Here is a 26,204-nt window from a genome sequence, read left to right as displayed (position 1 = left end):
AGTTTTTATTTCCTAATCAAATAACAGTTTTAATCCGAATACTATTATAATGCACTTTGTCCAGTGATGCTGAATAATTCATGTTAATAATAATCGATTGACTGTAATGTAAATGATGAGTGACGTCACGAGCGTATAAAACCTGCAGTGAGTGTTTCGTCGCGTCATTTAGATCAAGAGTTCACTCACTGAGACTCGCGAGCCACAGCAGGAAAATATGATCATCGACGGTGTTTGTGAGGATTTTTATGCTTTTCTGGACCGGGACAATGACGTCTTGACGAGTCCGCTTAATTTGGGTTCATTTTATAACTGCGCTTCACCCACCGAGGCGAATCTGACCGCTGGCTCTCCGATCTCTGGTTCGGACCAGAGCTGGAACAACAACAGCGCGCAAGACTGCGTCAACGGTACGAGAAACTCTTGAAATAGTTACGTGGTTTATCTGAGCAGTTGTTTCAATGTTGTTTTTGTTAGGGCTAAATCATTTGATTGATTTTAGCGGACATTCATGAGGATTATTGAAAGAACGTTTTTTTCTCTGTAGTGAAAGCAAGTCGATATCAAGGTGTGCGCGTGAAGAACACAGTAAAAGATCTCATCATGCAGAAACGACACGACGTTCAGGTCAATATTACGTTATATTATCAAATAACAACGTATATGATAAACCGCTCATTTTAAGTCAAACCACATGCTGTTATATGTTTAAAATCTACGCAATTATTTGAAGTTTTTTATTGTGTACGTTAGCTGTATTGTTTGCGTTATGACAAAACAAACCCACTGCAGTTCGATTGATATTAATTGGAATACACAATAAAAATAAACATAATTTTTAAAAAAAATTATTCATCTCGTTAGAAATAAACTCTTCATTTGCTTCTTCTCAGGCTCAACAATATCAGATGGAAACTGAATTCCCAGGTAAGTAAAATAAACTTGGCTGAAGTTATAACTGTTACAGGAAGTTCTTTGGGGAAAAAAACGTTTTATTTCCTTGTAGCTGTGGGCCGCAAGAGAAGTGCCGAGAATCTTTCTCACTGTCCCGAGAAAAGACTCGCACCTGCAGACAGAAACATGGTATTACCTCACATTTATCACCGTACAATGTTTTTATCTAACAAACGTCATCGTTTGAATCACTTTCTCTGTTATCTGGCTCCTAGTCTCCGTGCTCTCAAAGTGAGGAAATCTTTTATGAGTGGGAGATGTTGGAAGACATCAGCGATGACTTGTCTGAAGAGCGCCTCTCCATTGAGTCGGTCATAGTCAAAGGATGGCCGGTAGCGCGTCAGTCACTTTACGCTGATGTAGAAACCCCCACTTACACGGCTTGCCATCTCCTACCGCCCACGGAGAACGTGTATCCTCCCTCCATTCAAATCCAGAGCTCTCAGATGGCTCCCGGGCTCAACATGACCAGCGCTCCACCGGTTTCTTTTTTCGAATGGCAGATACAACAGGAGGAGGAGAAACTGGCAGCCTTGAGCCATGTGGAGCTGACCTCTAGAGATGAGGACGGAGACACGTGAGTACATTTTCATACAGATTATTTTTAACGGACGGTTCATGGACTGCACATCTAGAGTAAAATAGTGACACGGAGGGATTTGCGGGGTCCTTTACAGGTTCTTGCACATCGCAGTGGCGCAGGGCAGGAGAGCTTTGGCGTTTGTTCTCGCCAGAAAAATGGCCGCCATTAACATGCTTGACATGAAAGAACACAACAAGCAGGTACAGCAAGAAACAAATCTCATGATGCAATCGTGTGTGAAACAGCGCCCGCGTGACACAGACATGAACACGCCCGGTTATTAAGCGTGACTCATTCCATCTGATTCTTTCTCCGCTCAGAGCGCCTTTCAGTTGAGTGTCGCGGCAAACCAGCACCTGATTGCACAAGACCTGCTTTCACTGGGAGCTGAAGTCGACACGCTGGACTATTGGGGCCGATCCCCATTACACGTGTGTGCTGAGAAGGGTCACACCTTAACCCTACAGGTGACACGTCATATTGACTCACTTCCTCTTATCTGACTATATGTTTTTGTTTGTCAAAAGTGCCCGTTCACAAAATTTGTCATCTTAGCATAGTAACCTGTAATGGTCACATTGCTTGGGTCAGAAAATCATTGGAAAATAAACGCTGGCTTTTGCGTTTACACATTACAACACCTTCTTAAACAACAATAATATGGAGTCCAACAGAAACAAAACGTTTGCCTAATATTCACATGAATTTATTAGTCATGCTTTCCCTCTTATCTTCATCTCAACATGGAGTCGCGTGTTTGTTTAAGCGGACACCCACTTTAACTTCCGTATAACATTCTTGACTACAGCATTTCCTCAAAACAACAGCACACAGCGCAGGTAAAAAAATTCCCCATCCTGCCGGTTTGGGCGCTCAACACAAGCCCTTTGATAAGACCGGCCTACTCTTCCATCAGTTGTTAGCAGATCGTGGCACGCAAACTCGGTAGCAGTTATTAACCCTGTAAACATTGTGTGCTTTTATCAGTCGTTCAACATTCTTACACAACATGTTGGGATTTGTTCTCTTCATATAACGTTCTAAACTCCAGGGTTCCCACGGGGCCTGGAATTTCTGGAATATCATGGAATTTTAAGATGTCTATTCCAGACAGTGAAAGTCATGGAATTTTATATATTTTTTGGATTTTTGTTTGCCATTTATCCAAATAAAAATTTTCTATACTGTATTTTTTAATCGGGTTATTTTACACATTTTTGCGTATTGTTATGTATTTATTCCCTTCCCGCTTGTCACCTGGCAATCACTTAAGTCAAATGCAGTCACCTGTAGCTCTTAACTAAAGCAAAATGCCAGGAAAATGTACATTGCAAGAGCTTTGGCTACAAATGATCACTTCAAAGACTGGGTTTCATTCATTATAGGTGATGGAAATTCAACTTTTTAGTCAGTGAAAGTCAGGGAATTTGACATTTGGCTTAGAGTGGAAACCCTGAAACTCGTTGTCTTCCCTCAGGCCATCCAGAAATCCATGCCAATCAACGGGAGACACGTCAACATAGAGGCCGTGAATTATGATGGTCAGTTCAATCTTTTTGAATGTATGCATTTGACAGGTGTGATTCCTATTTCCATTTATCAAGATGTTTAGAATGGAATCCATGATCTGGCGCCCAGCCATGTTGAGCTGAAGGAATGGGTTCTAGGACTCACTACAACAAGTGTTTTATTTGGATGTTTGTAGGACTCGCGCCTCTCCATGTAGCAGTTCTATCCCACAATGCAGTGGTGCAGGAGCTGGCGTGTCACGGGACGCCCCCCTCAGGTCACACTGTCGCTCTGCTGCAGAGGAGGAAACTACTGGGCGAATGTATAAATGCACTGTTGCTCATGGGCGCTTCTATCGAAACCAAGGTGATCATTGTTCTGTTGGAGCTTTACGTAAAAGGGCGTGTTATGTGCGGGACTGTAACTCGTGTCGCTTTCAAACAGGATCGCAAAAGCGGCCGCACGGCTCTGCACATGGCGGCTGAGGAGGCAAACATTGAACTTCTGCGTCTTTTTCTGGACCAGCCCAACTACTGCGCTGTCATCAACACGAAGGTTAGCGGCGGTATGGGGTCACAGGTGTCGTTGATGTGCTGTTCTTTCAGCGTCTGACCGTCAGCTGTCGTGACTTCGTTTACAGGCCTTTAACGGGAACACGGCACTTCACGTGGTCAGCGCTGTGCAGGGTCGCCAAGCTCAGCTGGATGCTGTTCGACTGCTGCTGAGACGTGGAGCCGATCCCAGCACTAAGAACCTAGAGAACGAGCAAGCGGCCCAACTCGTGCCCGAGGGTCCTCTGGGAGACCAGGTACAAAAGCACTATGTGGTACTAAACATCTGCTATATGTATTTATGCGAGAGACAACGAAACGGACTACACAGAAAGTGACGCGTGTTTCTATTTATCCTTCTGCAGGTGCGTCGGACCCTGAAAGGGAAAATAGCCTGTTCTCGTCCGTGAGCACGGTCTTCCGATTCTTCCTTCTAGAAACGCTGTCAGTTAGGCAGTCCGGTCTGTACAGATTCATTTGCCGCTATCAGGCAGATGTCGGTTGTTTCTGTGAAACAGCTTCAGCATTGTTCACTACTGTGTAGTAGACGGTACAAGAATGTGAATGCAACACTTCAGAGAATCGGACTTTATGAAAGGAAGATTAAAAACACAGAGAAATTTGATTGGATGTTCAATCCAGATTCAGTTCATAGAGTGAAGTGTGAATGAGCGACTCTGAATGTTGCATTTGATGTGTAAAAGTTTGTGAACGGTTTCTTGACTATCCATGTTATTCTAGCAGTAGTAATAGTAGTAGTAGGGTAAATATTTTGGGGGAAATTGGTAAGTGATGATGGATGTAAACAAAACTAACAAACCACTTTGAGATTTTAATCTGTGAAACCTGTTGAGCAGGAATGTGTCTGCAGGTCACGTCTGGTCATGCTGTGCGTCCTTTTCCTTCCACTGCTAACAACAGATCTGAAAACTGATTCCCAACCTTTTTAAAGTGCTAGCGTGAGTTTTGGAAAATCCCAGCGTGAGATTCTGTTAATGATATTACTGATGTACTTATGTTTTCTGGGAAATGGGTAAAAGTTGTATTCGGTATATATTTAGTGCTAGAACATTATTCCATTGTTCATTGGGAAGTTTTGGGTTGTTGGGAAGTTTTTCTCGTTATTGAATTCATTTGTTATTCTGCATATTTGAACTGTCAGATGTAATCCAAAAGTAAATAAAGACGATCTTTTCTTGGATGCTTTCCATGCCTCGGCTGATTCAAATCCCTGATAGCACACATACATCTGGCAGACATCTGTTTGATGTCTGCAAGATGAAAATGCTCATCTGCCCTACATCTCTGAGACGTCTGCTGTCAGATGTCATATAGACCTCTAGAAGATGTCTGTAAGATGTGTAGGATTTATAATGGATGTACAACAGCTCTTTCTAAGATGTTTAGCAGATGTTTTTACACAGCAGATGTTTTCCAGATCTTTAGCAGACATCCTACAGATGTACCTGTGCTATCTGGGCATTTTAGACACACATGAGGAAAGGGGGCTTAAAAGTGACCAGGAATTTAAACAGTTTATCTGAAAACAAGTATGACTCTGGAAGAGATCACAAGAGTTCATTTGTAACCGCAGTCAGATGAGTTTTCATTTAGAATTCGGCAGATTACTAGCCGAGAAAGGGTTCAATACAGCTACCCAATAGAGTACCCCAAAAGTCCAAATGTATTTTATATATTCATAATCTTACCTAATCGATATTTTTTTGTCTTGTCAATATATTTGAGTTTTTCCAGGTTTTCCATGTATGGACATTTGTGGACTGATTTTCAGTGACATGAGACTAAGACGATGTGTCTCTTGTGTGTAAATTGACCTTGTTTTGTTCAAGATGAAAGCAAAATAAATGTGTGCTTATGTAACATACTGTATATGGAAGATTTACTTGTGCTATTCTGAGACGGATGAAACTTTCCGGAGTTTCTAGTCAAACGACCATCGGATTTTACTTCTGCAATTCTCATTTATTTTGGTTTTGTTTGATTCCGCCACAATCATTTTGTTTATTAATAAACGTGAGTTTTATAGGGTCTTGTGTCAATTTAAACATGAATTGGGATGTGAATTTGACCATATCTTTTATCAAACATAAGCACAACATTCTCACAGTTCGGAGAACGTGAAGTTTAAAACAACAATTACATTTCATGTCGATAAATGCAATATCGGTTTGTGCAAAGTTTTGTTTTGTAAGCCAAAAATCGTGTACAACGTGTCTATTAAAATATAATCTAGAGGTTGTACAGATGTCTGCAGATCAATGCTCAGAAGTTAAGTGTCAACAACAGCATCTTTAACACTAAGCTTCTTTATTTTGATTATTATTATTATTATGTATATGTTTGTGTATGCGTGTCTAAACTGCACAGCTGCCCTAAAAACTTGAACAAATTCATGTGGTTGTTGTTCTCAGGTTACCACTCGCCCTGGGCAATTTCATACTGAGTTTCCTGTTACTTTAACTGTTGATTAACAAACACTATGTGCTAATAATCAACTTATTTAACAGAATCAAATAAATAAGTAACGTCTAGTCTGTTCTGACAGGACAATAAAAACGGAACTGTTTGAAAGCACAAAAAAGCTGAATTCCAAATCATTTTAATTAAGCAATGAATAAAAAAATTAAATTCACATTTATTTGTATAGCACGTGGTATCAAAGCTGTATCAAAGTTTTTACATTTCAAAACTGAGACAATAACATTACAAACAACAATGAAATTGTTGTGATCATAATGAGTAATATAGATGATAAAGATGAATGAATAGATAAACTGGGAAACTATTCCGTAATTTAGGAGCCAAATGTGAGAATGCTCGACCTGTGAAGTTTGCGATCCACAGACTAATGCCACTGATTCAGGCTCAGCTTTATGCTTTTGAAAGTTTGTTGTTTGGGGTCACAGTTTATATTTAGTTGTGATCTCGTCACAGTGCACATGTGAATAATAAAAGCCAACATCTGAACTCGTGTGCACTACTTCCTGCCTGCATTCCCAACACTAAAGTGTCAGAAAACCCAACCAGTTTTCTTCTTATAGGTTATCTGTCTAGAATATAGCCTACATTGGGCATGAATTATACGTCCCACCAGTATCTTAAGTGATTTCATACTGCTATGTAAGTCATGTGAAAAAAAACAATTTTAAGAATGAAGGAAGTATGTGAAGGACCGACTGAGCACACTGCCTTCAGACTGTCAGCATTCACATCCGGTTACAGTTCAAGAATGGACACGCATTAAATTATTTTAATCTCACGTGTCACGTGGAACTTTGTGTGCGCTATCGGGAATCTCCATTTGAGGGGACGAGCGAGTGACGTCACAGAACGATCGAAACTTGTGCAATTGAAAGAGGATTTACTGGCATCCTGTAGATTAATCATATGGAATGTTGTTCTTACATGGACGTCAGTGTCGTTTTAATGTAGCTTTTACAAATATATCAAAATAACATGTTGATCAGATCAAAAGATAATTAAAATGTTGTTTTTTTTCGTTTTCGGACGATAAACCAAAATCGTATAATCAGGTGGTAAAAACATGAAGCGTCACGTGACGTCTTTTGATTAAGTGAGTAACTAATAAAGAACAGACGTACATTACATGTACATCAAAACATGTAAACGAAATTTTATGAAATGTCTCCCTCTAGTGTTGCTCACTTTTATAGCAGCAGTTACCGTCGAGTTTTGCGAGTTAGGTAAAAACGAAGGTCGGACCTTCTGCGGATGGGCGGGTCAGCCGCAAGTGGGTGGGACTTAAGCAGCAAGTGGGCTGTACAACCTCCCGAGGATTTTGATTGGTTTATTTAAAGGGATACTTCACCCAAAGATGAGAATTCTGTCATCATTTACTCACCCTCAGATTGTTCCAAACCTGTATAAATGTCTTTGTTCTGCTGAACACACAGGAAGATATCTGGAAGATTGTCAAATCTCACCCCCTATTGACTCCCATAGTATTTATTTCCCCTACCTATGGCAGTTAAAGATGGGTGAGATCTGACATTCTTCCTGTGTGTTCAGCAAAACAAGTAAATGTATGAAGGTGAGTAAATGATAACAGAATTTGTGGGTGAACTATCCCTTTAAAACTACGACTAAAAAGTAATTTTTAATAGTGTTTTCATTACTGTCTCTAACCTCCTGCCAAAAATACAGCCTACTTGTGACCTAAGCTCCTCCCAATTGCTGTTTGTGGCATTAACTCCTCCCACCTGCAGTTTTGCAGCCGTGTGTCGTGAGAAGCGCACGGTTTGCTTTCCGGCAGTGTGGCATATAGAGGAAGATGATGTCAGAATCTCATGCCGAGGCGGGAAACGAGATGCCGAATAATAAAAAACAGAAATTAAGCAGTGATGAAAATAGCAACCCGGATCTGTCTGGAGACGAAAACGTATGGTGATTTCGCGCGGAATGTGTTTAATATGTGTGTGTGTGTGCACGTGAATTAAGTTTTTCTTTGTCTTTTGGCGCATGTTTTTCTTTTTAAGATTAAAACAGATGTACACTGGTAGATTGTTATAACTGTGATTGAACTGGCGTTTAATCCTATTTGTGTTGGTAGAGATGGATTAATTTCATGTCAGTTATGTCATGTAATACATAATAATACTGTAACGCCTGCAAGTGTGTATAAGACGCTCGGCGTGACGTCACCACGAAACGTTTGCGTTCGGCTCGTGTGAACGTGAATTATTGTATTCATTTTTTCAGGATGATGCTGTTAGCATTGAGAGTGGCACCAACACTGACCGGCCGGATACCCCAACAAACACTGCTAATGCCCCGGGCAGAAAGAGCTGGGGCAAGGGCAAGTGGAAGTCCAAGAAATGCAAATATTCGTTCAAATGTGTCAACAGTCTAAAGGTAAGACGTGTCCAGTGTTTGTGTAGCCCCAAAAGTTGTGTAGTCCAAAGTCGGTCCTGGAGGGCCGGTGTCCTGCAGAGTTTAGCTTAAACCCTCATTTCCACTATTGAATATATTACACAGTATTTAGTTCAATTACATCTGGAGGAACTGTAATTCAATTACAGAAAAAGATTAGAGTAATCCCTTACTTTACTTTTTCAAGGGGAAATGTAATTAAATTACAGTATCTTGTAACTTAGTAACAGTGTTGGGTGTAACTAGTTACTAAGTAATTAGTTACTGTAATTTAATTACTTTCCCCTTGGAAATGTAAAGTAAGGGATTACTCTTATTTTTTCTGTAATTTAATTAGTTACTTTTGACGTATTTAGACTAAATACTCTGTGAAATACATGTGTGTGCAATGGTGGAATTAAAATCCCTGCTTTAATGTATAATTCTCACATTTGTAATACTTTAGTCAGTTAAAACTACTTTATGCAGTTTAATATTATTTATTTGAATGAATTAAATAAGCCGTTTCATGTCTATCCTTGAATCACTTAACTAATCAAGGTTGATATTACTAATGACTTTCTATGTCCTATAAGTAACTAAATACTTTTTGGAGAGAGTCATTTGTACAGTAATCTAATTACACTATTGAATATGTAATTAGTAACTAGTAATTAATTACTTTTTCAGAGTAATTTACCCAACACTGCTTAGTAACTAATTACACCCAACACTGTCCAGGACTGACTTTGGACACCCCTGCTTGTACCTGTAAACAAAACGCGTGATAGTGACGTACAGTGTGACCCGCAGGAGGACCACGGTCAGCCTTTATTTGGCGTTCAGTTTAACTGGCACAGCAAGGAAGGAGATCCGCTTGTGTTTGCGACCGTCGGCAGCAACAGAGTGAGTCGTGACTTGTGAGAGGTCGGACAATCTGTTGAGTGTGAATTGAATCTGGATGGCAGCAGAACGCGTTCGTGTCTGATGGTTTTGTCTTGTTCTCGCAGGTCACTTTATACGAGTGTCATTCTCAAGGAGAGGTTCGTCTCCTGCAGTCATACGTAGACGCAGACGTATCCTTTTCAGACATGCGTTGCTGGCGCTCACGTGATCCGTGGAACAGTGTTTTGTTGTGAAGTAGCTCTTGTGTTATTCCCTTAATTATTGCGCTGCATAGGCAGATGAGAACTTCTACACTTGTGCGTGGACCTTTGACACGAGCACCAGTCACCCGCTGCTGGCCGTGGCCGGTTCCCGCGGCATCATCCGCATCATCAATCACATCACCATGCAGTGTGTCAAAGTGAGTCATTACTGTCGTCATCCTCTTGACGTTGATGCTTTTGATAGACACTTTTGTCCAGAGAGCGTTCTGGCTGTACACGGATGTCACGAAGCAAAATCGCCAGTATTAAAAAAAGCACTGTGAGAGTTAATTAAACTTTTTTTAACACTGGTGATTTTACTGTGCAGTAAAGGATTTTGCTCCAGTTGTTAATCTACACGAAGAAATGTTGAATTTGTGCAATCATGTGCCTGTTGTTGTCATCGTCACACTTTGCAGCATTACGTCGGCCATGGTAACGCCATCAATGAACTCAAGTTTCATCCGAGGGATCCGAACCTTCTGCTGTCAGTTAGTAAAGGTAAAATTCTGCCCTGCGACACGTTTTCTTCTTTGGTGCTTGTTGGTATGACATCTGCTGTTTGTTTTTGTCAGATCACGCTCTGCGTCTGTGGAACGTCCAGACAGACACTCTGGTGGCTATTTTTGGTGGAGTCGAGGGTCACCGTGATGAGGTCTTGAGCGCGGTGAGTTCACTGAAGAAGGATTGAAACTTTGCAGTTAATGACATCGGGAAACACTAGACGATGCTGTTATTACGTTCTTCTTTTGTATTTGTAGGATTTTGATCTGCTTGGCGAGAAGATTATGTCATGTGGCATGGATCACTCGCTGAAGCTGTGGAGAATCAGCTCTGAGCGGATGCAGATAGCAATACGTGGTTCTTATGAGTATAACCCCAGCAAAACCAACAGGTGAGCCTGGATAACCGGCGACCTCCGCACCACCGTGTACAAATCATGAAGTGTTTTGTGTTTTTTCAGGCCTTTTGTGTCTCAAAAGATTCACTTCCCGGACTTTTCCACACGAGACATCCACAGAAACTATGTGGATTGTGTCCGCTGGCTTGGAGATTTGATTCTTTCAAAGGTAGTCTTTACGCTTGACTACTTACAATGACGTATTTCCTGTATTTGGTGTTCTAGTGGGCGTGAAGATCCCAAGTAAGCATGTAGTATTTCTAACCCGACGGGACAAACATTTAATTCATGTGGTGTTTCGAATTATGTGATGGATCGCAGTTTTACAATATACACAACCTATCTCTGGAGTGCAACACTTTACGTTTTACTATGAAATTATAGCTAATATCTAATTTTAAAGTCAAGTCAGATTTATTTTCATAGCGCTTTATTTGTATTATATCGAAGAAGCTGTACAAAGAAAAACACGTTGGCCGAACATAGGATAAATAAAGATATAATCTTAAAAAGTAGTAGTATAACTTGCACTGGAAAGCTTTCCGCAACTTCTCGCGAGACCTGGGCAAAAGGTCTCATGATTTATATCCAGAACGTGATGCATGATGGGATACACTTGGCCTTGAATACCGCTCCAAAGCGGTATAGTGTGCGTTAAAGGTGCTGCACTTTGGCATGTACTTCTGTCGCGTGCACACGCTCTTAAGTGGGCGTATTTGAACAAAGCTCTAGCCTAGACGAATAACAATGATTTATGGCAAAAAAAATTAAATCACGAAATATGGAGATACGAGGTTTCAGAAAGGACGGCAGCATTTGCACAACACAAGTTTAGCCCTGAATGTCTATCATTTGCACTAAAACATTTCTACACTGACATGAATGTGACCCTGCCTGTGAAATCCAGACTAAAGTCTCATAATCCAATGATGCGAGAATGAGCATCAAGTTTAATTTCAAGCATGATTTCAGTCTTTGACATTGAAAATGTTTCCATAAAGATATCGGAGTAATACACAGTAAATCACCTAAAATTGACTTTTCTTTGATTTTTACAGACTGGGTCACAAATAATCTAGACTCCCATTTTTTTATATATGGTTTGAATAAAGGGATGACCGTGTCTGTGCCAACACAAATGTGTCCAGTCACGCTCGTCGTAAACCACAGTAGATACTGAATTACCTATCGAGTGTTAAAACAGTATGTTCTTGACCCCAGACCTGTTCCTGGGGACCCACTGCTTTGCACATTTTGTATGTCTCCCTTAACTGCAACGTTTACTTCAGTTCATGGATCTCTCCCTTAATGAGCTGATGATTTGAGTCAAGTGTGGTAGAAAAGAGAGACACGAGTTGTGTCCCAAATGACATGCTATGCACATAAAATTTGCACTCAACCATCTAGTGTATGAACTTTAGAAGTGTAGTATCATCCCAAATGTAATACTAATTGTATCTAGTCACAAATCTGCAAAAAAATCTTCAAAAAATGCAAATCTAATTGTGCATTTAATGTAGTTTTCATGCGTTTTGCCCAGCATTACTTTAGTCATCATCAGATTGAAGCGTTGTCACTCTGCTGGAGTTTTGCTCGAGCTCAAAACTGCGACCGTTGAGTGTGTGAAGTGTCCGCAGTTCCACACTTCATATTTTTGGTTGAAAAGGTGCATCATCCGGGTACTGAAAGTGCACTTTCTTTTTTGAGAATTTTCAATGTGAACGCACTACTCGCACTATTTTACTACAAAATGGCGTAGAATAGTGGGACGATACTACGGCCGTTCCTCAACATGCGGTCTTGTATTCTCGCTCTACGTCATCAATAACCATCAAAGTCCGGTTCCAATGCTCAAGAACAGAGAACGCATGAAAGTACCCGGATGTGTTCTCAATATCAAGGATGCATCGTTTACGGAATGCGCTTGAACTCACTGCAGCGCGTCCATCCAAGTTCGTTCTTCCGTTCTTTGCGTTCTTGGAATTGAGAAACAGCCTACAATTCTAAAATTCGTACACTAGATGGTTGAGTGCATAGCGCTTAGTTTAAGTGCATAGTGTATAGTTTGTCATTTGGGACACAGCTTTCCAGATAGGTGTGTTGTTGACATGTTGGAACTGAACTCTGCAGGACACCGGCCCTCCAGGAGCGACTTTGGACCCCCCTGACTTGCGCTGTTCATGACGCATACTGCTTTTTATCTGCTGTAATGGAGAATTTCGGATGCAGCCTGAATTTTTCGTGTTCATATTTTCAGCCAAAAAACTCATTATTAGTGATTAAGATATTTTAACCACTTTTCTTTTTGTATAGTCGTGTGAAAATGCCATCGTGTGTTGGAAACCTGGAAAAATGGAGGATGACATCGACCACATCAAACCAAATGAGTCCAATGTGACCATTCTCGGCCGCTTTGATTACAGCCAGTGTGACATTTGGTACATGCGCTTCTCTATGGACTTCTGGCAGAAGGTATGAAGAAAGACTTGATTTAAATATCGCCTCGTGTTGATACAGGTGTGTGTTTATAGAGTTGCAAAGTGGGTTTTCACTTTTTCAGATGCTGGCTCTGGGAAATCAGGTTGGGAAGCTTTATGTTTGGGACCTGGAAGTGGAGGATCCTCATAAAGCCAAGTAGGTTACGTGTATCCAGAACATGATGATTTAACTGTCAGGTGTGTCGAGCATTGTTTAATGTTCCCGTTTGTTGTTTTCTACGTTAGATGTACTACGCTCACTCTTCCCAAATGCACGTCGGCCATCAGACAGACGAGTTTCAGCAGGGACAGCAGTATTCTCATCGCCGTGTGTGATGATGCTTCTATATGGCGCTGGGACAGACTCCGCTGATTCATTCGCAATATATAGTCAAGTCTTTGATTTTTGAGTTTGTTCACCTCGAATGTGTCTCAGCTTTTGTTTTGTCTTTTACTAGTTGTACTGTCTGACATGAATAAAATCTATTTTTCTATGCCATTTTTTCATCTCCTCTACAAATACGTATTAAATGTTTATGTGGGTATTAAATTAAATTCACCGTCACGCAGTCATGATTTCAATTACCGCGAGATCGATTCGAAAGCAAACTTTTTATGGTTTTTCGAATCGCTCTCGCGGTACTTTGATGTCATCCGCCTGTCGGATCTTGCGGCGCCGCATCAGGTCGAACAAGCCTTTTGTATTACCACGTGGGGTTTTAATCACGTGTTTTCATAGGCGTGAATAAAATATCCCGCCACACGAGTAAAAAGTGTTTGTTTTAAGCGTGTTCGACAGACGTGCGATCGGCGCATGAGCATTAGATACCAATGTTAGATACCGTCTCGTGATATTTTGAAGTTGATTATAATCGTTTTCTGATCTTATTGAAAAGTACAATCTGGTGTGTTTTGTTTCCGGGTCCAGAGGTTGATGTGTTGTGTGTTTTGTTTCCGGTTTCAGAGGTCGAGCTGCCGTCAGTAGTTTCTAGCAGCTGCGGGTTTACTGGTTTAGTATTTTTCTGTGACGATGTTCGGATGTCTCGTGGCTGGCAGACTGGTGAGGAAATTAAATGAATGAAAACAGTTTCATTTTAAACTCAAACGCTTGTTGTGGATCAGAAAGATGCGCTTTTTTATTACTAAGCGGTCATCGACTTGACGTTGTGACATTTATTTGTTCGGTAACTACTGTAGTTGCTTTGTATGTGAATGTATATTATTCTTTTAAACCGGACAGAATGTTTATGGTTGTATGTATGACATGTGCCGCGGTTTTTAGCGTGACGTCATATTTCAGGTCCAAACAGACGCGCAGCGGATCGCCAGCGATAAATTCGTCTTTACTCTGCCGGACTATGAGCACGTGAATCATGTGGTGGTCTTCATGCTGGGCACGAGCCCTTTCCCGGCCGGTATGGGGGGTGCTGTGTACTTCTGTTTACCAGATCCTTCTGCCGGTCAGGTTTGGCAGCTCTTAGGCTTCATAACAAATGAGAAACCCAGTGCCATCTTCAAGATCTCTGGCCTGAACGCTGGTAATGAAATTCCTGTTTCCACGCGGGGTCGGGCGTTTAATGTAAAGTGTGATACTTGAAAATAAACGTGTTGTTTAACAGGTGAAGGTGGAGCTCATCCATTTGGAATGATGGAAGCTCCTCAAGTGTCATCTGTGGCTCAAGTCGGAGTGTCTGTGGAGTCTCTGGATCTGCTGGCACAACAGACACCCGTGTCAAATGCACATGTTTCCACGGTGGACTCGTTTACACTGGTAAAATCTCACACGTGCCCTGCAAATATTGTAACTGTTTAGGTGGTAAATGTCCTGTTTGTAATTGTGCAGCAGCCTGTTTACACTTGCTATTAACAGACAGACAGACGGGCGCTGCATTACACCCGACAACAATACATTTACTGTGTAAGGCCGTGTTCACACTTGACTTCTTTTTTGAAGCTGCTAGCGTCTGTTGTACATTATAATCCTATGGAGTAAGCGGGCGATCACATTTCATGTTCGAAAACGCGAGGCGCGCCGCGCTGCTCTTTTGGTTGACTCTTTGAAAAGAGCAGCGCTCAGCGTTTTTTTGTTGTTGCTAGGTAACCACCGAAACAACTGTCCTGTCGGTCAAGGATTACAGCGCGAGCGCTCTAGTTGCTTTTAACTGTCATGTTATCAGAAACCACAAAAAGGTCCAAGGAGAGGCCGATTGCTCTGACCTTGCTCGGTTAACCCGCGTCAGCCAACACAAGCTTCTCCTTCATCACTGCAGTCTCCGGACGTTTCAAGCAACTGTAAAGTTCCGTCACCACATCGGAAGGCCCGCCTCTCCTTTCATTCGATTGGACAGTGGGAAAAAAGGTGCATGAGTTGAGTTTTTTCAACTTCAGGCGCTCAGAGCACTTCGCTAAAAACGCGAGGCGCAACAGCAGGCAAAAATGCTCCCTGCCAACTGAAAACATTTCAAAAGAGGCTCATCTGACAGCAAAAAACGCGTTCTGTATGATCGACCACTAAAAAGAGCGCCATTGTCCACTTTTTCTTGTCAAAAAAGAAGTCAAGTGTGTACATGGCCTAAAGAGCATAGTGAGGTCATTGGGCATTATTGATCACAGTTCTACTTGATGTTTAGACATGTTTCCTGAATGAAAATGATATGAATTAGCTGGATATGTTTTTTAACATTTAATCTTAAGATTTATTACCTCCCAAAGTTAAAGTTAACTGTCTGTTAACAAAACACTTGTCCATGAAATTGTGACCAAAAATAATGACTGAAAACTACATGTCATAAAATATTTCGACATGTTTTACACCAGTGGTTCTTGACTCCAGTGCTCGCTGAGTCGCTGCACATTATGTATATATCGTGTTTCTTATTTAACATGCCACCAAAGAGAAATCTCATCAGAGAACTGAACTGAGTGTGTGAGATACAAAAAAGCTGTGGCTCCCAGAACCGCGGTTAACCACTGCTTGCTTTTAAGCTTCTTGTCAAGTGTATTTTGTACTGTGCGGTGTTTTTTGGTGATCTCTTTATTGCTGCTTTATAAATAAACAGAAACGAATTAGTCGCATTATTTCCAATGAGAAGTTGATAGCAGGTTGCACTGTCTCAACACAGATTCTTAATCGTTGAGATGTGATCACAACACTGATAAAAGTCTTCAACGTTCACAGTTCACACAGAAGATGTTGGAGAGTTTGTACAACTTCACTTCTTCCTTTGCATTGACACAAGCACAGATGACACCAAACCCTTCAGAGATGTATGTTCCTGCCAGCTCCATTCTCAAGTGGTGAGAGAGCAACTTCTTTGTGTCTGAGCAATGTCTGTCAGTCCGCATTGTAAATATGAATGTTTTAGACATTTATGTTTTCTCAGGTATGAAAACTTTCAAAGACGGATGGTGCAGAATCCTAACTTTTGGAAGACGTAACCGTTTTTTGTTTGATTTTAGCAGTTTGACTTGTTACATGATGGAAGAATAATTCATATATTCATGTTTAATATTTGATTATTCATTTGATGCAGAATCAGATAATCACGTTTTCCTCTGTTGAATATACACTCTTTCTTTTTTACGTAAATACACAAGACAATTTTATATGCTGAAATAAATGAAAATGTGCGAAGTGTTTGGCTGATACATTGTGTGTGTGTGTGTGCTGTGTTGTTATATCTGTCAATGATGCAGTGTTCATTTGATTTAAATGTGTCGAAGGGATGTTTTTATTGACATTCTAGTGTAAATAATGCTCATAAACTGACGATTGTGACCTCGGGTGTTTAAATGGACAGTATAATGTATACATGTATAAATTTCTCTGTTCTAATGAACACAGAGAAAGATTTTTGGAAGAATGCTTATAACCAAACAATTCTTTAACCCCATTGACTACCATAGTAGGCAAAATTACTTGAACACAAAATAATAAATTTTGAAGAATGTTAGAAAGCAAACGGTTCTGGGCCACTTTTGACTGCCATTGTCATTTTTCCAACTATGATCATGGGGTCCAAGAACTGTTTGGTTACAAGCATTCTTCCAAATATATTTCTCTGTGTTCAACCAAACAAATAAATGTATACCGGTTTGGAACAACTAGAGCGTGAGTAATTCATGACAGAGTTTTTATTTTTGGGTGAACTATCCCTTTAAGATGTCGAATGGTTTTACAGGATTGACTGTAGTGAAGCTGATATCTTTGTGTTGGTGGGGGTGTTGTGTTTGTAGCAACTGATTTATCACAACGGTGTGAAGCCACGAGCCTGTTGTATATGTACAGTACAGAGTAATATATGTACATTTATGTGCAGTATGAAGTATTGATGATCATGAGTCGTGAGCGCAATCTGCCAACTCTCTCTTGCCTGACTGGCGAAGGTAAGAGACTTTGAGCTCGTCAATGTGATCAAACTTGACACGTTTATTAGGTTTTTATTTTCTTTGCACACAGATATTGATGATATTTGGGCAAGAGTGGCGTGTTTCATAGAGCGACAGATGATCACGAGGAAGGTAAAAGGTCCGATTAAAAACACAGTTACGTTGTGACGACGTACCTGGACCGGCCCATATTCGTTGCCACGACGTACCGTTATAACGTTCCAGCGATTTAACTTTGTGAATCCCATATTCGTCATCACGACGTAAAATTGGACATTGTTGGGACATTGTGATTACCTCCTGAAGACATACATACCTGGAACGTACCATATTCGTCGCAGCGACGTACCAAATAACGTTTCTGGGACGTCAAGCATGTCCTAACGACCAAACAGTCACGTTGCAAAAATCTTTTTTTTTTTTAAACAATAATCATCCCTCACATGGAGGATTAAATTAATCTGTGATTTAATCTTTGTTAAAGATTAAATTTTATGCATAATTGGAGTAATTCTCTATTAAAATATGTATAAAGTACAGTATATAACGATTATAAAACTCAACACAAGTACATCACAATCATATTTTATTTATACTGTAGTACATGACATAAATAATCAAAGACTTCAACACAATATAGAGGATTTAAAGCAGATATTTATTGACAGATTAATACACATTATGTTTAAGTTTAACATTATATTCTTGTTTTACCACATAAATTTAGCAGGTTGTCCGTTTTTAGAAACAACAATCAAAAGCTTCTTTTGTCACACTCACAAACATCAGGGTCCGTTCATTTAAACGCGCCAAATTGATCGAAAATCACTAAAATATGTGTTTACTCTCACATCTGTAATGTATGAAGTAAAGAAAGAATATGAATAAACCGCTAAAGTAATATCAGGCAGTGAGGTAAAAAGAAATGACCGTTAACGTTTAAATGATGCGAGCGCGCGGCTCTTTGCGGAACAGAGAAGGCGCGTGCGCGCACATATCAGACGCGCGCACTAAATAAATAGAAACGCAGTTTTAATTGTGGTATCGAATTAAACTCAGCGTTAATCAGCGTTGTAGTCAAGACCAGCTCATCCGAGTCCTAGGACAAGAGCTCTGAAACAAGACCTATAGAAATCTCCAAGAATATGTTAAATGTTTAGTGGAAACAATAAAACTGGCACCGAGCTTATAGAGTGCATATACCATGGCATATACACTGTGTTTTACTTACTTAGACTGATATTAGTTTAAAAATATTTTTAATTGAGGGTAAAAAAGGCCACATAGTAAGTGCTGTAAAGGTAGGCTAATTTTATTACAATTAGGATTTCCCCCTGACCAAAGATATGTCCTTTATTGGCCCTTTATGACGTTTCCTGAACGTCTGATAGTGACGAACTGGTTCAAACCTGGAGTTTATAAGACTACTTTCAGTTTTCACATGGAAATAAATTAAATGAGACTCTTTGAAATAAATTGAGTTGAATGATTTGAATGGAGTAAGATAGCAAAGCAACCATTAAAATAATGATAATTGCTTTAAATCAGTATCAGTTTTACCCACAATAATCACCATTATTGTGATCAGTGTTTGCTTTAGTTGGGCTCTTGATCCTTGACTTTTATTAAATTAATTTGTTTAGGTTGTCTAATAGTGTTTTAAAAACTCTTGTGCACTGAGAAAGACAGAGATGCTTTCACAAAAGTTTGGTGTTATTCTCATGGAAATTGTCAGGCTGTAATAAAATGTATTAGTTTTAAACATTTTTGATCAATTGATGATGGTCTGAGTGCTCTGGCTAGTCAATGCACAAGTATTGAGAGAAAATAAACAAACATATTTCACTGACACACACACTGACATCAACACTCATCATACAACCTTCAACAATGGTGACAATCATCAAAATAATTCAGATAAACAGATCAACTGCAATGCATGCTGGGAGTCATGAATGAGTTATGTGTTACTATGTTGATACCCAGCATGAATTGCAGCATGAAGCTTTCTTTTGTTGATTGTCATAGTCGAGTTTCATATGCAGATTCCTGATGTCTTTGTGTGTTAAAGTGGTTTAGCAGATTGTGAATATGTTAATTACTAAAAAAATCACAGTATATCAAACTACAAATCCACAGAGCTGACACATAAAACAAACTCAATTATTAACAGTGATTCAAACAATTTCAAAATGTATACATTACTATTCAGAAGTAATCATCTCTTTGCCACGACTAATGTATTTTAACACACAGTTATGGCTGAAGGAAACCTAAACATTAAAATAGAAGAGCGAAGAGCTCAACTAAAGCTAAAAAAGATCACAATAATGGTGATTTTTGCAGGTACAAAAGTGATACTGATTCAATGCAATGAACATTGACAAATCACCCATTTTTAACCCTGATTCAATGGTTGCTTGCTTTCTTACTGCATTCAAATCATTCAGCTCAGTTTATTTCAAAGAGTCAAATTGAAACTAGTCTGATTAACTCGAAATTTCAACCAGTTTTTACTTTGTACATTCTGGACATCGATATCAGACAATCAGGAGACGCCATGCAAAGCCGTAGAAACAACTTTCATTTTTGGCCCAAAAAGGGACGTCTTTTCAATGTATTTAATATTTTTGATGGGACTCGAGTGGACTCGGGCATAAGTCCAATTCCGAACATGTTCGAGTACGAGTCGAGACCGAGTCAAAATGCACACAAGTCCATGACAAGACCAAGACCATTAAAATAGGGTCTCGAGACTTCAACACTGCATTTAATAGCTGTCAGAAGTCGGATTTATACTGTAGCATTCGTCTTGACATTATAACAGATTTTACGCTGATCATAAATCTTCCATACAATAACGTAATAAATAGAAATGACCAGATTCATTAAGCAAATGACCAGTGTCCAGGTTATCTGAAGACCACTACATCACGTCGCTACAACGTTGTCCATGAGATTAATTCACGACGTTATTTGAGGACGTGGCTAGGACGTTTCTGGAACGTAAGCAAAAATTCTAAGAAATGGAACGTTGCCAAGACGTCCTCAGAACGTGGTCACAAAGTAATGTCACGGTGACCAAATGAAGACGAACAGGCGACGTTGTCAGAACGTACTGTGTTAGCTGGGAAGTGTCTTACTTTTTAAAAGAACACAGAGAAAATTCAATTGTGCGTCTGTGCGATATTTCAGGTTTAGATCTGTTTTTATTGTGTTTAAGGGTGTTTGTATCAGCGGTTTGGGAACATTTACATTCTCCTTTGACAAACTTACACCGATATTTATCCTGACTGAGAAACTCTGCCGCATTTATGGATTCAAACAGAAGAAACGTCAATGTTCAGGTCAGAATCATCGTACAAATGGGAAATAAAAACATTCAACACTGAATTTGTTTCTTATGATTCATCTCAAGGTTTGTGCTTCAATGGTTTACATTTGTTTTGTTTGAGAGGACTTTAGATTTACTTCACTATCATTTACCTGAGCACATAGAAAAATACATTTGCTCATGTCGTTGTGAGATGATGATGATGATGAACATTATGGAGTGTTTGGAGCTGTCGTCTGTAGACTGATATTGATGATATTAATGGTGTCTGATGTGTCAGAGGATGTTCCTGTGGCTTCACTCAACTTCTCGTCACTGAGCGCTGACAGTCCGTATGAACGTGACTGCGTGGAGGGATGTGTACGTGAAACCATTCTCCTGCTTCTCCGTGCGGCTTCTTCACTTCAGTCTGTAGCTCGTACGTTCCCTCGAATCGGAGTTCTGACCTTCCAACAAACCCGAGTGAAGATGATCTTCTACCGTGACTTCATCTCGGCTTTAGACGCCGCTGGGAAACTTTCATTAGCGTCAACCAGCGTGAGTTACTGACACTAGACATGTGAGTTTGACATGAACCGTGTTACATCAGATGTTCGATGTGCAGAGAGCCGGATCTCATTCATCTGAGAGACAGAAGAACATCACGAGACCTGCGACCACCAATGCCAGAACGTCTGCTAAACACCCTGCGAGAAAAGATCTAAAGACCGAACCTTCGTCAGCTCAACGGCAGCCCGATGAAGAAGATGGACGAGGTGAGGTCAAAAACAGCCCGCTGATAATGATGGTGGAATTTTGTGTGATTCTAACGGTTATGAAAACTGCTGAACTTGTAACAGTTTATGAATCATTTGGATATGCGGCAGCGTCTCGTGGCTCAGCAGACGGAGAGATTGTGACATCGAACACTGACAGGTGAAGTTAAACACAGATTTACTCTCGTGCAACATCAGTCACAAACTGTTATGCAAAAACGCATGATATTCTGGTCATAAATGCACAGACACAACTGATACTGTGTAAGGCTTTACTGAAGCTGTTTCGTTTCAGCACGCAATAGAGGTTTTGTGTTACCGCATCAATCCTTTGAACTGTCTGTGAGAGAGAAGACCCCCAGCGCAGATCAAACAATCTGAGTCATCCAAAAATGCAACATGATCTCAGATCGGTCGTCCTAACTTAAAGGGATAATTCTGTCATCATTCACTCCTTCGAGTTGTTCCAAATCTGTTTAAATGTCTTTGTTCTGATGAACACAGAGAAAGATATTTGGAAGAATGCTTATAACCAGACAGATTGACTCCCATACAGAGTTGGGTAAATTACTCTGAAAAAGTAATTAATTACTAGTTACTAATAACATATTCAACAGTGTAATTAGATTACTGTACAAATGACTCTCTCCAAAAAGTATTTAGTTAATTATTACTAAATACTTTCCATATCCTGTATCAACCTTGATTAGTTACGCGATTCAAGGATAGACATGAAACGACTCTCAATTCATTCAAATATATAATATAAATCTACATAAAGTACTCTTATTAACAGACTAAAGTATTACAAATACAAGAAAGATACATTAACGCGTACACTTTAAAGTTAGACTTTGGTTTTTAATGTCAATTCCACTATTGTAAACATTACACAGTATTTAGTTCAATTACATCAGGAACTGTAATTAAATTATAGAAAAAATAAGAGTAATCCCTTAGTTAACTTTTTCAAGGGGAAGTAATTAAATTACAGTAACTAATTACTAAGTAACTAGTTACACCCAACACTGCTCCCATAGTAGGGAAAAAAATACTTTATCATTTTTTTGTTCTGTTACTGTTCTGTACTGTTTCCTCCTATGGGAGTCAATGGGGGGCAAAATCTTTCTGGTTATACGCATTCTTCCAAATATCTTTCTCTGTGTTCATCAGAACAAATACATTTATACAGATTTGGAACAACTCGAAGGTGAGTAAATGATGACAGAATTTTTATTTTTGGGTGAAGTATCCCTTTAATGTGAACTTCACAAAGTGACATTTAATAGAAACTCACAGGTGATACTGTTTCTTATCATGATTGACATATGTCCTCCATCTCTCTGTCCTTTACTCGATAAGCATCTGCTTCTTTAACAGTTAAGGTTTCTAAAGTTGGCTTAGTTCAGCTCAGCTCAGATGTGTCGCTTTGTTATGAACACAGAGTTGTGAAGCTGTCACAGCCGGCAGGAGACACGATGAACGCGATGACTGTAAAGAGTGATGCAGGTGTGAACGAGACGTGCGCTGATCACAGACGAGCAGGACAGGTGACATTTCAACCGCCCTGATGTCTTGTCTTGACATCTTATCATTTGATTCGTGTGTGAACAGTACGACACGTCTGATCTTTGCGTGTGATTAAGCGCAGGAGTTGTGTTACGTGTGCATGCAGCGGGCTCGACGAAACATCCCCCTATATGTACCAGATGATGAGAGAAAAAGAGCTGAACAGGAACAAGAGCGAGTCTTAATGCTCAATCAACATCAGAAAGATCTCCAGTATTTCCAGAAACAAGAGGTGTTCACACACACACACACACGGGGTGCGCATTATAAAACACAGGTTGTGAATTTGTGATCATGTGTTTTTGTGTCACTGACAGGCGGACAGAATGAAAAAGCGTGAAGACGGTCGACAGATCGCGGCGTTTAATCTGGCTCTTGCTGAAGTTCAGAGACGCAGGAGGACATTTAACCAATCACATGTGAGTCTCTGTCTCTCTTCAGGTGCGTGTTTTTGAGTGATTGTGGTCGCATGACTCGTGGGCTTTTAGGGTTCGTACATTTTTGCGAGTCATCTCTGCACTCCGGACCACCGGCTGCAGCAGAGAGATCCTGTGACTTTAGCTGAGCAGAGACTTCCAGCACACAAGATCTCAGAAGAGCTGAGGAACATCAGCAGAGCAAGAGACCATCAGCTGAAAAGCTTGAACGACCAGAAGAGAGAACGAGAAATCATTCAGACAAACCACCAAGAGTGAGTGCCATCAAGAACATAAATCTGCTGCGCACGTCTTCACACGTGAATGGATGGATGTGTCATTGTGTCATTGTTGATTCTTGCAGAATGTCAGAAGAGCGAATCCGTCACTATGAGAAGGTTCGAAACCTGCAGGTGGCTTGTGAGAAAAACTGGAAGCACCGCGTCTCCCTGAGACGTCAACGAGACCGAGAGGATCTCCAGGACTTCAGGAGGTATGAGACAAAGGATCCTTTTCTCGTATAATCCTTTTCGCAATAACGAAGAGAGACTGAAAAGAGAAAACCACATTTTTTCCCTTTAGGTTTGGATGTCAGAATATAACGGATCAACTTGAAAAATATGAGCGATGCAACCGATGCAAACGCAGCACTGCCAACCGCGGCCAGAGCAACCTCTTCAGAGACACAAATTATCTGTCTGGATCTCGCTTGATGCTGTAGACCAAAATATTACAGAAACTGCTCGATTTTCAGTGTAGACATCTTATGTAAAGCTTGCTGAGAGGGCCTGTGGTGTTAATGAGTGGATACACATCATTCACGTTGTAACGTTCTCTGTAAGACATCAGTAGAAAATAAACTTGTGTATAAGTGAGCTATAGAGAACGCACAAAGACTCTCCATATTTTAGTAATGATTATACCACGGGGCTGTTGAATGCTTCAATCTGATTGGTTGACAAACCTTCTATGGGTATGTATTAACTTAAAGTAAAATGCACACCTATGAAGGTGTTCCAAGTCTGCCGACCACATTACAGTTCCAAATCACTTCGCCAAGTTTAAACAACAGAAAGGTTATAGTGACGCCTACAGGCCATTACTGCACACAGCACCCTGCCCGTGATCTGACTTTTGTAACTTTACTGTTAATGGAAACGTGCGCAGTTTCGTTTCAATAAACAAAGCATTTCAAAAACAAGAAATACATAGACTGAAATCGAAAAAAATAAAATAACTAAATAGAAAAACAAAATGCATTAATGAACACTGATAGCCTACTGGTTCCTCTTTATGCTGCTTATAACTGATAACAAATATATTTTGATAGACGTACTCTTTCAAAAGTTTGCGGGATTTTTTTACTCCTTAAGATAGAAACAATAAGAGAAACGAATAAATAATTTATTATCACCGGCTTTTCTGTCACATTACCGCAAACACGCAGCTGTGCGCGCGATCTCTCGCTCTCTCTCACTCGCGGCTCTCACTAAATCCTTGGTGCTTCGAGTCTGACGTCATCACGCAACCGTGTTTTTGGCAAGTTTAACAATCATAGGTAGTTTAGATGGTCAGAATTAGGTTAGGGTGTGGGTTAGGGTAAAGGTTTCGTAAGACGTGAAACACCAAGGATTTAGTCAAAACCAACAAGCCACGCCCACGGATCTGACTCGAAACACACGTGGCTCAAGCTTCCGAGACCGTTCGCTCTAACGGAAATGAGATGCGCAAGAAAGTAGTCCTACCACCAACAGCATTTTACAGATGATAACACGACAAACATTGAAATGAAACATTTGACCATTGTCCTGTGGTGTGGTAACCGTGGTATAAGCGGAATAATTGACATAATTGTTTTTAAAAAGTATGAATGGATATCTTTATTTGGTTAGGATTATTTATTCAATCAAGATCACATGTAGGTCGTGTTTGGTATCTATAAAGTCTACATTTGGGTAAGTCTTCTTTCCCCAAATCATTTACTTGATCCGAATAATTATGTTTATAATTAGAAATATTCCCCTTTTGGGCTAACACTTGTTTTCCTTGCACAGGGAATGGTGGAAATGTTATCTGTGAGCAAAGACCATTATTAAACTTGACATTATTTGATGGAGATTGTAATAATGTAAATCATTTTGTAAAGGTTTTAACACTGTAGCGAAAAGCCCTTCACTGATCTGTGTGACCTGTTAAGAGTTTACATTGTGTGTGCGTCTTCTATAAAAACAAACAAAGCTTTTGTGCTTTAAATTGGTTGTTTTTTTTAATGCAGTAGTTTGTTTGAATGCATTGCGTGTGGTAATAGTACACGAGGTCAAATAACCGGCGGATGGTGTTATACTGTCAAGCACACAAAAGGCCTCCTGCAGTCCAGAGAATGAGCCATGACAGAGTTCCAGTTCTCCATACTGCCCTACAAAGGCAAAGTGCAGTAAGTACACATGGTCAAAATTGAGCTCGAAATGGGCTTTGTGACATCTGTTTTGTCTTGTGACCCAGTTCAATTTCGTCCTGTTTCAGAGAAGCAACAGTGTCAAAATGGTGTGAAAACTTTCAATGTATTTTTATCAGTTTCAGTGTTACTGCACTTTGCATTTGTAGGGCAGCATATAGTATATTTACATCAAACACCTCCCAACTTTATGCACATTTCTATATAAATACGGTGTGATATTCTGCAGATGTGGTTTAAAAATATAAAATATATACATACAACTAAACACTT

General features: G+C 40.0%; 4 protein-coding genes across 7 annotated transcripts; all 4 read left to right on the top strand.

Annotated features, from left to right (window-relative positions):
• Positions 1-156: 156 nt before the first annotated feature.
• Positions 157-5,646, top strand: nfkbiz (nuclear factor of kappa light polypeptide gene enhancer in B-cells inhibitor, zeta). The gene is made up of 12 exons (XM_057332764.1): positions 157-410; positions 548-627; positions 894-927; positions 1,007-1,083; positions 1,170-1,531; positions 1,632-1,737; positions 1,858-2,004; positions 3,015-3,078; positions 3,243-3,412; positions 3,491-3,601; positions 3,687-3,854; positions 3,963-5,646. Exons 1-12 carry the CDS (start codon positions 218-220, stop codon positions 4,005-4,007), a joined length of 1,557 nt encoding a protein of 518 aa, XP_057188747.1. The 5' UTR covers positions 157-217; the 3' UTR covers positions 4,008-5,646.
• A 2,217-nt stretch (positions 5,647-7,863) lies between these two features.
• eed (embryonic ectoderm development) lies at positions 7,864-13,507 on the top strand. Of its 2 annotated transcripts, none has more exons than XM_057331437.1 (12): positions 7,864-8,017; positions 8,338-8,490; positions 9,301-9,393; positions 9,498-9,563; positions 9,668-9,793; positions 10,055-10,136; positions 10,211-10,302; positions 10,397-10,530; positions 10,600-10,705; positions 12,850-13,008; positions 13,097-13,170; positions 13,260-13,507. In XM_057331437.1, exons 1-12 carry the CDS (start codon positions 7,910-7,912, stop codon positions 13,384-13,386), a joined length of 1,320 nt encoding a protein of 439 aa, XP_057187420.1. In that variant the 5' UTR covers positions 7,864-7,909; the 3' UTR covers positions 13,387-13,507. The 2 variants fall into 2 exon arrangements, with proteins under 2 accessions (XP_057187420.1, XP_057187421.1); XM_057331438.1 differs by having other exon boundaries at positions 7,928-8,022.
• A 314-nt stretch (positions 13,508-13,821) lies between these two features.
• hikeshi (heat shock protein nuclear import factor hikeshi) lies at positions 13,822-16,509 on the top strand. Its single transcript, XM_057331439.1, has 6 exons — positions 13,822-13,846; positions 13,978-14,073; positions 14,314-14,551; positions 14,633-14,784; positions 16,192-16,310; positions 16,397-16,509. Exons 2-6 carry the CDS (start codon positions 14,044-14,046, stop codon positions 16,449-16,451), a joined length of 594 nt encoding a protein of 197 aa, XP_057187422.1. The 5' UTR covers positions 13,822-13,846; positions 13,978-14,043; the 3' UTR covers positions 16,452-16,509.
• Positions 16,510-17,290: 781 nt separating this feature from the next.
• LOC130552822 (coiled-coil domain-containing protein 81-like) lies at positions 17,291-25,742 on the top strand. 3 transcript variants are annotated; one of them, XM_057331435.1, is made up of 12 exons: positions 17,291-17,399; positions 17,473-17,534; positions 20,626-20,749; positions 21,017-21,273; positions 21,341-21,491; positions 21,603-21,651; positions 22,936-23,041; positions 23,143-23,292; positions 23,378-23,479; positions 23,549-23,751; positions 23,841-23,969; positions 24,059-25,742. In XM_057331435.1, exons 1-12 carry the CDS (start codon positions 17,315-17,317, stop codon positions 24,195-24,197), a joined length of 1,557 nt encoding a protein of 518 aa, XP_057187418.1. In that variant the 5' UTR covers positions 17,291-17,314; the 3' UTR covers positions 24,198-25,742. The 3 variants fall into 3 exon arrangements, with proteins under 3 accessions (XP_057187418.1, XP_057187417.1, XP_057187419.1); XM_057331434.1 differs by having other exon boundaries at positions 21,576-21,651; XM_057331436.1 differs by lacking the exon at positions 17,473-17,534 and having other exon boundaries at positions 17,318-17,399; positions 20,626-21,273; positions 21,576-21,651.
• Positions 25,743-26,204: the final 462 nt, after the last annotated feature.

The sequence above is a fragment of the Triplophysa rosa genome, linkage group LG4 (genome assembly GCF_024868665.1).
Source record: "Triplophysa rosa linkage group LG4, Trosa_1v2, whole genome shotgun sequence".
In the NCBI taxonomy this organism is placed as follows: Eukaryota; Metazoa; Chordata; class Actinopteri; order Cypriniformes; family Nemacheilidae; genus Triplophysa; species Triplophysa rosa.
Note: the sequence above shows the minus strand (reverse complement) of the source record. Positions and strands in the feature narration are given on the sequence as shown.

What these genes read in the sequence shown, in the direction of transcription:
- nfkbiz (XM_057332764.1), top strand. Translation starts at nt 218, where the DNA reads ATGATCATCGACGGTGTTTGTGAGGATTTTTATGCTTTTCTGGACCGG. An exon ending in CACCTGCAGACAGAAACATG is followed by an intron (nt 1,084 to 1,169) that starts GTATTACCTCAC and finishes TCTGGCTCCTAG; the next exon opens with TCTCCGTGCTCTCAAAGTGA. An exon ending in AGAGATGAGGACGGAGACAC is followed by an intron (nt 1,532 to 1,631) that starts GTGAGTACATTT and finishes GGTCCTTTACAG; the next exon opens with GTTCTTGCACATCGCAGTGG.
- eed (XM_057331437.1), top strand. Translation starts at nt 7,910, where the DNA reads ATGATGTCAGAATCTCATGCCGAGGCGGGAAACGAGATGCCGAATAAT. An exon ending in GTGATGAGGTCTTGAGCGCG is followed by an intron (nt 10,303 to 10,396) that starts GTGAGTTCACTG and finishes TTGTATTTGTAG; the next exon opens with GATTTTGATCTGCTTGGCGA. An exon ending in GAGATTTGATTCTTTCAAAG is followed by an intron (nt 10,706 to 12,849) that starts GTAGTCTTTACG and finishes CTTTTTGTATAG; the next exon opens with TCGTGTGAAAATGCCATCGT.
- hikeshi (XM_057331439.1), top strand. Translation starts at nt 14,044, where the DNA reads ATGTTCGGATGTCTCGTGGCTGGCAGACTG. An exon ending in GTCTCGTGGCTGGCAGACTG is followed by an intron (nt 14,074 to 14,313) that starts GTGAGGAAATTA and finishes GTCATATTTCAG; the next exon opens with GTCCAAACAGACGCGCAGCG. An exon ending in CGGTGGACTCGTTTACACTG is followed by an intron (nt 14,785 to 16,191) that starts GTAAAATCTCAC and finishes CAACGTTCACAG; the next exon opens with TTCACACAGAAGATGTTGGA.
- LOC130552822 (XM_057331434.1), top strand. Translation starts at nt 17,315, where the DNA reads ATGTACATTTATGTGCAGTATGAAGTATTGATGATCATGAGTCGTGAG. An exon ending in CTCTTGCCTGACTGGCGAAG is followed by an intron (nt 17,400 to 17,472) that starts GTAAGAGACTTT and finishes CTTTGCACACAG; the next exon opens with ATATTGATGATATTTGGGCA. An exon ending in ATTCAGACAAACCACCAAGA is followed by an intron (nt 23,752 to 23,840) that starts GTGAGTGCCATC and finishes TGATTCTTGCAG; the next exon opens with AATGTCAGAAGAGCGAATCC.